Source organism: Hyperolius riggenbachi, chromosome 8 (genome assembly GCF_040937935.1).
Source record: "Hyperolius riggenbachi isolate aHypRig1 chromosome 8, aHypRig1.pri, whole genome shotgun sequence".
NCBI classification, from domain to species: Eukaryota; Metazoa; Chordata; class Amphibia; order Anura; family Hyperoliidae; genus Hyperolius; species Hyperolius riggenbachi.
This window is the reverse complement of record NC_090653.1, coordinates 73,672,814-73,684,240: the sequence shown is the minus strand read 5'-3', so window position 1 is coordinate 73,684,240 and position 11,427 is coordinate 73,672,814. Positions and strand designations below refer to the sequence as shown.

The 11,427-nt window shown below is 46.9% G+C and overlaps 1 protein-coding gene across 2 annotated transcripts in view; it reads right to left on the bottom strand.

Annotated features, from left to right (window-relative positions):
- Positions 1-9,211: 9,211 nt before the first annotated feature.
- Positions 9,212-11,427, bottom strand: part of LOC137528928 (3-galactosyl-N-acetylglucosaminide 4-alpha-L-fucosyltransferase FUT3-like) — a 4,430-nt gene continuing 2,214 nt past the window's right edge. For both annotated transcript variants that reach the window (XM_068250701.1, XM_068250702.1), the window contains exon 3: positions 9,212-10,427. In XM_068250701.1, coding sequence (XP_068106802.1) covers positions 9,320-10,427 — 1,108 coding nt within the window. In that variant the 3' untranslated portion in view covers positions 9,212-9,319. The remainder of the gene's footprint in view (positions 10,428-11,427) is intronic.

Here is an 11,427-nt window from a genome sequence, read left to right as displayed (position 1 = left end):
TGCGCAACCAGTAGAGCAAGGGTTCATCGTCGCTGCTCGCAGTCGCAGTGTGTACATCCACACTTAAGGCCAGGTAGTCGGCTACCTGCCGGTCCAGGCGTTGGTGGAGGGTGGATCCCGAAGGGCTACTGCGAAGGCGTTGGACTAAAGAATGTCCGCATGTCCGACATCACCCCGAGATCGCTGGAGCGTCCTGTCCTTGCCTGCGTGGACTGGTGAGGAGGAGGAGGAATACTGCCAGTGGTACCTTTTATTGCGTTGTACTGTCACATCACCCTTAAATGCATTGTAAAGCATCATTGACAGCTTGTTCTGCAAGTGCTGCATCCTTTCCGCCTTGTGTTGAGTTGCTAACAGGTCTGCCACTTTGTGCCTGTACCAAGGGTCTAGTAACGTGGCCACCCAGTACAGGTCATTCGCCTTGAGTATTTTGATACGGGGGTCCCTCAACAGGCTGGACAACATGAAAGAGGCCATCTGCACAAAGTCGGATCCAGACGTACTCTCCATCTCCTCTTGCTCTTCCACAGTGACGTCACGCAACTCCTCTTCCTCCCCCCAGCCACGAACAATACCACGGGAACGTGGAGCAGCAGAAGCCCCCTGTGACGGCTGCTGCGGTTGTTCTTCTGCCGCTGCCGCCTCTTCCTCCTCCACAGAAACACCTTCCTCATAATCATCCGAGTCTGACTCCTCTCCTTCCCCACACGACTCCTCTTCTTCCTCCTCCTCCCCCCCCTCTGTGGTGCCGCAGGTGTTGAGGAAACCTGTGGTTCGGCTGAAAATTGCTCCTACGACTCCTCCTGCCGTAGCTGTTCCTGTTCCCGCTCCTCCACAGCTTCATCCACCACTCTACGCACGGCACGCTCCAGGAAGTAAGCGTAGGGGATCAAGTCGCTGATGTTGCCTTCAGCGCGACTAACCAGGTTGGTCACCTCCTCAAACGGCCGCATGGTCCTGCATGCATTTCGCATCAGTGTCCAGCTGTTGGGCCACAACATCCCCATCTTCCCAGATTGTGTCCTTCTACTGTAGTTGTACAGGTACTGGGTGACGGCTTTCTCCTGGTCTAGCAGGCGAGAGAACATAAGCAGGGTGGAATTCCAGCGAGTCGGGCTATCGCATATCAAGCGTCTCACCGGCAAGTTGTTTTTCCGCTGAATGTCCGCAAAGCGTGCCATGGCCGTATAAGACCGCCTGAAATGCCCACACAACTTCCTGATCTGCTTCAGGACGTTCTCTAAGCCTGGGTACTTTGAGACAAATCTTTGCACGACCAGATTCAGCACATGTGCCATGCAGGGTACATGTGTCAGCTTTCCCAAATTCAAAGCGGAAAGGAGATTGCTGCCGTTGTCACACACCACGTTGCCGATCTCCAGCTGGTGCGGGTTTAGCCATTGCTCCACCTGTTTGTTAAGAGCAGCCAGGAGAGCTGCTCCAGTTTGACTCTCCGCTTTGAAGCAAGACATGTCTAAAATTGCGTGACACCGTCGTACCTGGCATGCAGCGTAGGCTCTGGGGAGATGGGCCTGTGTAGCTGGAGAGGAAGAGGAGATGGCAGCACCGCTAGAGTTCAACTGACACTCAGCTGAGGAGGAGGAGGTTGACAGCGAAGAGGATGTAGCTGGAGGAGAAGGAGAGGAGGTGGCAGGAGGCCTGCCTGCAAGCCGTGGAGGTGTGACAAGTCGGTCCGCTGAACAGCCACGTACTCCCTGCTTGCTGCCATCGGTCACCAGGTTGACCCAATGGGCTGTGTACGTTATGTTATATATGCAAACTGCGCCTCCCTGCAAACTTATCTAGACAAAAGTTTTACCTAAATACCAAGTGCATATACAGTTTATATGGTATGTCCACCAATCGCATGTAACCAACACGAGTATGCGCTATTACAAAATTGTCCAGCAATAGACGATATGGTATGATGTATGTCAGCGCTCCTCCTCTTCAAGCTCTGTGCTCTAAAAGACACAAACACATATACTGCACATAGTGCATTACTGCCAGTCAATGACTCCCAAACTATGTGAATCCTTGAAACACACCCAGGGTGACAAATGGTGCCTCTGTGCCAAACCCCGTGCTAAGTGCCAAACTGCTCACCAGATGGTTGCCACCTCAGACACCAGGTGGATCTAGCGTTTCAATATATAGACCAGGCAAGCAGCTCTCCGTAAAAAATTCCAACTCTTTAATCCAGATCAGACTTGTAAAATACAAATAAAATGCTCATAGCGTAACATGTAAAATCAATATGCTAAGTGCGCACTTACGTAGCAAGAAGATTTTTGGGCGTATCGGGCTCAAGACCCAGTGGTGACACTCCTCTCCGGGTGAACTCGGCGTCCCGCAGCTCCACCTCAGGGTGTCCGCTCACAGTTTCCGTGTAGTCAATGCGACTACCTTGCACTTCCGTATCCCGTGACGTCAGACGCACCTGGCTCCGCCCTACGCGTTTCGTCCGTGCGGACTCATCAGGGGCTCAAGCCCGATACGCCCAAAAATCTTCTTGCTACGTAAGTGCGCACTTTACGGAGAGCTGCTTGCCTGGTCTATATATTGAAACGCTAGATCCACCTGGTGTCTGAGGTGGCAACCATCTGGTGAGCAGTTTGGCACAGAGGCACCATCTGTCACCCTGGGTGTGTTTCAAGGATTCACATAGTTTGGGAGTCATTGACTGGCAGTAATGCACTATGTGCAGTATATGTGTTTGTGTCTTTTAGAGCACAGAGCTTGAAGAGGAGGAGCGCTGACATACATCATACCATGTGTACGTTATGTAGTGGCCCTGCCCGTGCTTGGCAGACCAGGCATCCGTGGTCAGGTGGACCCTTGACCCAACGCTCTTTGCAATAGATGACACCACTTGCCTCTGAACTGCACGGTACAGTTTGGGTATGGCCTTTCGTGAAAAATAAGTGCGGCCTGGTATCTTCCACTGCGGTGTCCCAATGGCCACACATTTACGGAAAGCCTCTGACTCCACAAGCTTGTATGGTAATAGCTGGCGAGCTAATAGTTCCGCCACACCAGCTGTCAGACGCCGGGCAAGAGGGTGACTGGCCGAAATTGGCTTCTTCGGCTCAAAGACTTCCTTCACGGACACCTGACTACTGCTGTGGGCAGAGGAGCAGGAACCGCTCAAGGGCAGAGGCGGTGTGAAGGAGGGTGGCTGTGAAGGTTCAAGGGAGAAAGCGGATGAAGACGATGCACCTGAAGGAGGAAGAGGAGAATGAGGGTGGCTTGTCTTTTGAGGGGTGCTGCTTTTCCTCAGGTGTTCTTCCCATAGCTGTTTGTGCCTTCTCTCCAGGTACCTTCGTAAGGCACTTGTCCCTACGTGAGAGTTGGCCTTTCCACGGCTCAATTTTTGCTGGCAGAGACAACAGATGGCTTTGCTCCGATCTGAGACACACACGTTAAAAAATTTCCAAACCGCTGAGCCCCCCTGGGGTGATGGTGCTACGGTGGCATCAGCAGCTGACGTTGAAGGGCATGTTGGCTGGCTGGCCATAGCTGGTGATACATGGCGCCGGATACTGCTCCCAGCTGTTTCTGAGGACGAGCTCCCTCTGCTTCTATCATGGAGTTGTCTCCTCCTACTCCTCTCTGGCTCCCCCTCTGAACTGTCCCCCTGGTCATCTCCTCCATTGGGAACATACGTGGCATCCGTATAATCGTCATCATAATCCTCCTGCCCAGCTTCGCTTTCCTCAGACAACTCCACAACTGCACCAACTTCAGGTGGTTCATCATGCCCCTCCTCACACATTACGTCCACCTAACTCAGACGTATGAGGTGGTGTACCTGTGCCTTCTTCTTGTTGTTGCAGTAGTGGCTGTGAATCAGTGATTTCACCACCACCAAATAACTCCTGCGAAGTGTCAAATGCAGCGGATGTGGTGCTTGTACTAGCGCTGGTAGCACTGGCTGCGGGAAATGAGGTCTTCTGTGTTAAATACTCAAGCACATCCTCCCAATTTTGGGAAGTGATGGCACGTGCCTTCTTCTGAGCACTGTACTTTGGTCCAGGTCCGCACGAAATCACAGCAACACCACCTCGCACAGACCTGCCAGTGCCAGGTGGCCTTCCTCTGGGTCTTCCTCTACCTCTTCCTCTACCTGGTTTGTCCATTTTGTCCATCTCGGGGGGAATCTAGGTATATGCAGTGAGGTGAGTTCACTCAACAGAAAAGGTAGATATGCAGTGAGGTGAGTTCACTCAACCCAAAGGTAGCTATATATGCAGTGAGGTGAGTTCACTCAACCCAAAGGTAGATATATGCAGTGAGGTGAGTTCACTGAACACAAAAGATAACACAAAAGATGTGCAGTGAGGTGAGTTCACTCAACCCAAAGGTAGTTATATATGCAGTGAGGTGAGTTCACTGAACATAACAGGTAGTTAGATGCAGTCAGCTAAGTTCACTCAACACAAACGTAGTTATATGCAGTGAGGTGAGTTCACTCAACAGAAAAGGTAGATATGCAGTGAGGTGAGTTCACTCAACCCAAAGGTAGTTATATATGCAGTGAGGTGAGTTCACTGAACACAACAGGTAGATATGTGCAGTGAGGTGAGTTCACTCAACCCAAAGGTAGTTATATATGCAGTGAAGTGAGTTCACTCAACAGAAAAGGTAGATATGCAGTGAGGTGAGTTCACTGAATGCAAAAGGTAGCTATATGCAGTGAGGTGAGTTCACTGAACACAACAGGTAGTTAGATGCAGTTAGCTGAGTTCACTCAACACAAAGGTAGTTATATACAGTGAGGTGAGTTCACTCTACAGAAAAGGTAGATATGCAGTGAGGTGAGTTTACTCAACTTAAAAGGTAGTTATATGCAGTGACGCAAGTTCACTCAACACAAAAGGTAGTTATGTGCAGCGAGGTGGGTTCACTCAACACAAACATAGGTGTATGCAGTGATCAGGTGGGTTAACTAAACACAACAGGTACTAGTAGTAGGTAAATGCAGTACTGGGTAGGTAGTACAATGTGCAGCTCCCTGTCACACACACACAGGTGTCACTGAATGTGCTGCTGAATGCTGGTGGGCTGCTGGCAGTGGGACACACACATTATGAATTAGCAATGCTGTCTAAAAAACACAAGTGTCTCACACACACAGGTAGTCACTGAATGTGCTGCTGCTGGCAGTGGGACACACCGTATGAATTAGCAATGCTGTCTAAAAACACAAGTGTCAGTTTCAAACACAGCAAAAAAAAATTGATCACACGAGCAGGATGAGCTCTGAAAAGAGCTTTTCTGGGGCGCTATTATAGCAATAAGATTCAGCTAAGCAAGCTAAGAAGGCAAGAGCCTGACTAATCTGTCCCTAGGAGAACAAGTCTGCAGCAGCTGTCCCTAGTCTGTCTCTAGCAGGCACACGAGTGAGGCTAATGGCCGCCGGAGCCAGCCTTATATAAGGGGGGTGGGGCTCCAGGGCTTAGTATAGCCGGATTGGCTACAATGCGCCTGCTGACTGTGATGCAGAGGGTCAAAGTTGACCCTCATAGAGCATTATGGGGCGAATCGAACTTCCGGGAAAGTTCGCCGGCGAAGGCGAACCACCCGATGTTCGCCTGGAACCGTTCGCCGGAGAACCGTTCGGCCCATCTCTAGCAGCCACTTCCGGTTTTGGTGACAGGCTGGGAACGCGAGTGATTCTTCGCGTTCCCAGCCACAATAGCGCCCTCTATGCTGCTATATGCTATAGCAGCATAGAGGGCGGTATTGTGGCTGGGAACGCGAATAATCACTCGTGTTCCCAGCCTGTCGGCTCCTGTCACCGAAACCGGAAGTAGCTGCCGGCGGGGCCAGGAGCATCTGATGGAGTCTGCATGGGCACATTACAGCTGCAGGGGGCTGCTGGAAGAGTAAAACTTTTTTTTTTTTTACAGAGACTTAAGTGTCCCTTTAAAGAGGAACCATAACCAAGGATTGAACTTTATCCCAATCAGTAGCTGATACTCCCTTTCCCATGAGAAATCTTTTCCTTTTCTCAAACGAATCATCAGGGGACTCTGTATGGCTGATATTGTGGGGAAACCCCTCCCACAGTGTGATGTCAGGACCAGGGTGCTGACATCAAACTGTGGAGCCTTGTTGCATTGGAGGAAATAACAGCTGTTTCCAACTGCAAAACAGCCATCATCTCTTTCCATACACATCACCTGCCAGCAGTAAAGATGTCGCCATGTGATGAATTTCAGAATGTAAATCATGGCTAAATCATAATTATTGTAAAAGTTAATCACTTTTTTAATTATGTTATTTTCACTGCAGTTCTTTAAAGCATCTTTAAAGAGCCAGCATGCCTGATGTAAAGTACATATTTACACCTAGGTATTAGATATACGTGTGTTCCAGTGTAAATTATACTGTTATGCAGGGCCGGTTCTCTCATGAAGCAAGGTGAAACATTTGCCTCAGGCGCAGAGATTACAGGGGCATCGTGTCTGTACTGTGTGTTCACACTTACAGCATGCAGTCAGAGTAGGAGGAGAAGCGAGAGGAGAGCGAGGTGAAGAGGTCATCATTGGGGAAAAGCAGCTTGTTGTGCTGTGTGAGGAGTCTGACTGTGAGTGAGGAGGGGGGGAGGCAGGAAAGCAGCAGTGTTTCATTTGACTTTCACAGCAGAGGGGAGGAGGTGGCACTGCTGTCCTGACTGGGGAGGAATGTAGTGGCTGAGGGGGAGAAGTTTGTCACGGACTCTCAGCCATCCAGTGTGCTTTTGTGTTGAGCTGCAGTATGTCATGTGAGAACAGTAAATGAAGCAGAGTAAATTGTCGGGTGCTGTGCAATCATTCCAAATCGGGAGGGGGGGGGGGGGGGGGAGGCATCCTCACAAGTTTTCTTTAGGCAGCAAAAAGTCTAGAACTTACCCAGTAATTATGGTTTCCTATGTAGCTGTAACTTACAGTAGGTGTTATTAATCTGAAATTGTTACCAGCAGGTTTTGCACTACTTCATTTCCTTATGGGGGATTCTCACGGTCCTGTATTCTTTCCCAAAGCCCTCCTTGTGAAGGACCAAAGCAAGACACCGGATATCCTGCCTGCTCACATACACTATTTTAGGTGATAGGCCATGCCACTGTCCTTCTCTGAGTGCTTTTGAAAATAAAAAAAATCTGGCAAATCAGTAAAAATAAAAAGGTTCTTATTGCAGATGCTGGCATTAGCCTACAAATACAAAATCTGATAATTTACTAACCTTTCAGCAGCTCCCAGTCTTTCTCCGGCAATGATTCCAATCATTTACAACCTTAAATGCAGTCTATTTAAAAACAATTCCAGGCCAGTTGTGCTGGATTACTTCTGGTGGAGAGGTCTAGAGATAACCTAATAAGCCCATAGACATTGATAGAAATGGGTCATAGCAATAGGAGATTGCAGCACTTCAAAAAAAATGTTAAAGTGGGATTATACTCCCAAAACTAAAATTTCCATAACTACTCTTAAGGTCCTCTCTGGCGAATCACTCAGAAACAGCCGTATCAGTCCGCCGACAGTGCGTACACACGCCAGACTGTCATTGAAACACCCACCCAGCGGGAGGTGACGACGGACCCGTCGTTGCCTCCAGTCCGGCGTGTGTATGGACCTTTAGTTACATAAAATAAATTTTGAAAGTATTCTCTGTGTGTAAAAACGTTTACTTTCAGTGCAGAGAACAGTAGAAGCTTACTTATCTCTGGTTCATTGGCCAATGTAATAATTGCCGGCCAGGAGACTCGCTCTGCCTGTGTCTTCCCTCTGCCCACCTCCTTTTCTGCTGAAGTCATTCAGCTGTTGCCAGGGCAATATTTCTGTTCAACAGAGGGTGGGGGGCAGAGTGAAGACACATACAGAGAGCTTCAGCCAGGGATAAATACGTTTGCAGATTACAAGATTTATATAAGCAAGCTTCTGCTTTCTGCAGTGAAAATGAATGTTTTTACACACAGGGGCCCATATGCAATTCACCTTTTCTCCTGAGTTTTCTCCAAGGTAATAATTTTTCATCTTCTGTTTAAAATAACTTTTCAGCATTAAGCAATTTAAGAAGTACCAAAAGAAGTTGAAAAAGTACTATCAAAATAGCTTTGTGTATTTTCTTGCTTGCTGGAGGTTTAAAAGGCATTTTATTGGCAAGATGTGAAAATATAAAACTGGAGAAAACTAAGGAGGAAAGGTGAATTGCATATGGGCCAGGGAATGCTTTCACTGTAACTAAGAGTAGTTACTGATAAGTGTAATTAATGAAACCACAACTTGATCGCCTTTACATCATCAGTTCGCTAAGTGAACAACCTGCTCAGCAAGTAAAAGACGCATTCAGACCTGAGCACCAAGGAACGAGTAACCCAGATTTTCCCTAATGCCCAGTTTAGGGTCTATGATAATTTTCAAATCTGCACATCATTGGTGGGATTGTAGAGGCCCAGAAACAATAAATATAGTCATTGTTTTCTCTAGGAAACGAACGTAGGATTGTTTGATTGTTACCCATACCAACACTCAGGGAGGGTTCCAGGCTTTTTGCTGCCTGAAGCAAACGTCTGAAGATGCGCCTAACCCCTCCTACCCCCCATTTTGGAATAATTGAACAGCACCCAACAATTTGCAGTGCTTATAGTGCATATAGCTGCGGTGCGACCAGAAAAAAAAATCTTCAGTATAGGTAGGTAGGTAGCCAGGTATAATTGCCCCCAGTATAGGTAGCCAGGCACAGTTGCCCCCAGTAAAGTAGCCAAGTATATTTGCCCTTAGTATAGGTCAGCCAGGTGGAACACTAGAAATCCAGCGCAGGAGGTTTGGGCGCAGCCGGCGCCACCATAGACCGTAATAGGAGTTATGACTATAGCGGTGCACAGTGAGTGACTTTGGCGCCATCAGAAGACGGAGCTGAAGTTACTTTTTAAAACACTGTAATTCGGCCGCCAGCAATTGCTGGAACCTGAATTACGTATTTCCCTACCATCCACGTCGACCTGGAGGGGGAATAGTAATTAACGCCCCCGGGAGTTATGCAGGAGCAGGGTTAGCCGTATACCGGCTATATCCTGCGCCCAAGTCTCCCGGTGGCTTTTTCATAGGTACGCAGCCAGGTATAGTTTCCCCCATTATAGGTAACCAGTATAGTTGCCATAGTTGTTAGCCAGGTGAGTGCCCCCACACCTAGTAGACATTTCCATTTTTGCAGTTTCTACCTTTATTTTTATTTTTAACATCCTTTACACACTTTAAAGCTATGCCTAGGTCCATAGGAACAAACATTCTGAATTTGTGCCTTTAAATGCCTGCTGCCTGTCCATTCATGTTATTTATTCATTAGCCACCTCTAAAAACCATTTTTCCACACTGGGGATGACTTGGTAATGTGGGGCTTGCCTCAATGCCCGACAGGCTTTGCAGTAGTGGTTGTCCCAGCCAGTTTCCCGTTTAACTTGATACATAGATCTCCAGTTAAAATACTTGTTGTATTTTTCATCGTCTTTATCCAATTCAAATAGGTAATCTGCTAGATCCTTCGCACTTGGGAAATCATCAACATGGATGAAGGCATCGCCAGGAAGGAATCGTTCATAGTTCTTTCGAGATGTTCCTAACACGACGGGTACAGCCCAAGAATCAAATGCATTTGACCATAACTTCTCAGTAATATAGTCCTTGTAAATGGAATTTTCAAAGGCGAGGTAAAACTTGTACTGGGAAATGGTTGTATAAAAGTCATCCCAGGATAGCTTTATGTGGTTCTTCCCATAAACATCGATTGGAATATACTTTTTCAGCTGGTTATAATAGCTATTGCGCTGGGCACCTGGGTACCACTTACTAACCACCCAAGCAACCAGTTTGAATTTGGCTGGGAGGCTAAAACTCTGAGGCTGTTTCAAAGCCTCCACTCGGCCATACGGTCTATAGACATCAGAGTCTTGGCGGAATGTCATGGTCATGTTAAATAAATTATCCAAGAAATGGAGATTTTGAATAATCAATGGGGGTTCCATGTTGAACCAAACCCAACGTTGGTAATGAGGTCTTGGCTCCTGTGGCAAAGATTTTCTGTCATACATGATGTCTACATGGTGCATAACTACAGCATCAGCCTCACTGTAGTAGGTCCTGTTGGCTGTAAGTTTGCAGCCAGGGATACCATAAACACTTAGGCAAGTGTTTAATGGGAATGGTTCCCCAAAAGGCCAGACCCAGACAAGGATAAGGAGGTCTTTCTCTTCATTGGAGACTGTAAGTGGACAGTCCTCTGGTAATTGATCGGATGTTGTCTGACTCATCTCTCTGTCTTTACATGAAAGGGTTACGGAGCGGTCTGTTCTTCCCCATGACCAGCCAAAAACAATCACAAAGAATAGAACAGGGACCAGTATGATCAAGCTTTGAGTACGAAATAATTTCATTGTTATAGATAACCTGTAAAGAAATATAACAGCTGTGTTAATTCCTGCAACTGCACCATTATCGAGCATCAGTACGCAATGATGATTATCACTAAAATTAATTTTGAAAAAAAAAACTTTTTTCAGAAAACAACTATTTGATGTATTACTCTAACATTTAAAGGCACCAGTTCATATGCTGATTTGGTAGAAACCACTACTAAGCTAGTCTGTGCCTGTATTAGTCAGACACAGAATTGTCTTGCTAAATAAAGGTTTGAGAAATAATATTAAAGGGTACCTGAACTGACATATGAAAGAGATAAGCGTGTGTGCCCAGTGTCATATCTTTTCCTCACTGTAAGGGCTAATAATTCAGATATGCATATGACAGTTTCTTTCCATTAGGACCTACCTGACTAGTGCCCCACTCTCACTGATAACTAATTACAAGTAATAAAACTTGTTGCCTGGTGAAGAACAACTTTTGGGTGCAGGGAATAGATAAAAAAAAATCAATAGTTCATAGACTGCGGCTCTGGAACACTAAGGGCCTATTTCCCCTATGCCCGATTCTTGGCCAAATCTGCAGCGTTTCCCCCATATGTGAGTGGGACGGGGAATCGCTGCCTATACCCCTAATGATTTGCTATCCAGATCACACTGGGGTGTGAATCTGGACAGCATGCTGCAGATTTCTCCAGCCTACAGCCGAATACCTATAGCCGTATGTGGCACGGCTTAGCGATTAAGGCTGTGGTTTTCACAAAACAGGAGCAGTGGCCAAAACGGTGTGGCTCCTAGTGGAAACCGTCCCTAAAATATTGTGTCATTCAGCTGAGACAATAAATTCAATAAATCTACTTTTTTCAGTTTTTACACAAAATAAAACTGGAGGGTGCTGAAAAAAGGTCATATTTAAGAGTAGGAGGATAGACACAATTGTTTCTCACCGATTTTTCAGTTCAGGTTTGCTTTATCAGCCCTCTCTCATAACTTCTTTTTCTTTACAGTTCATAACACAAGACTGTATT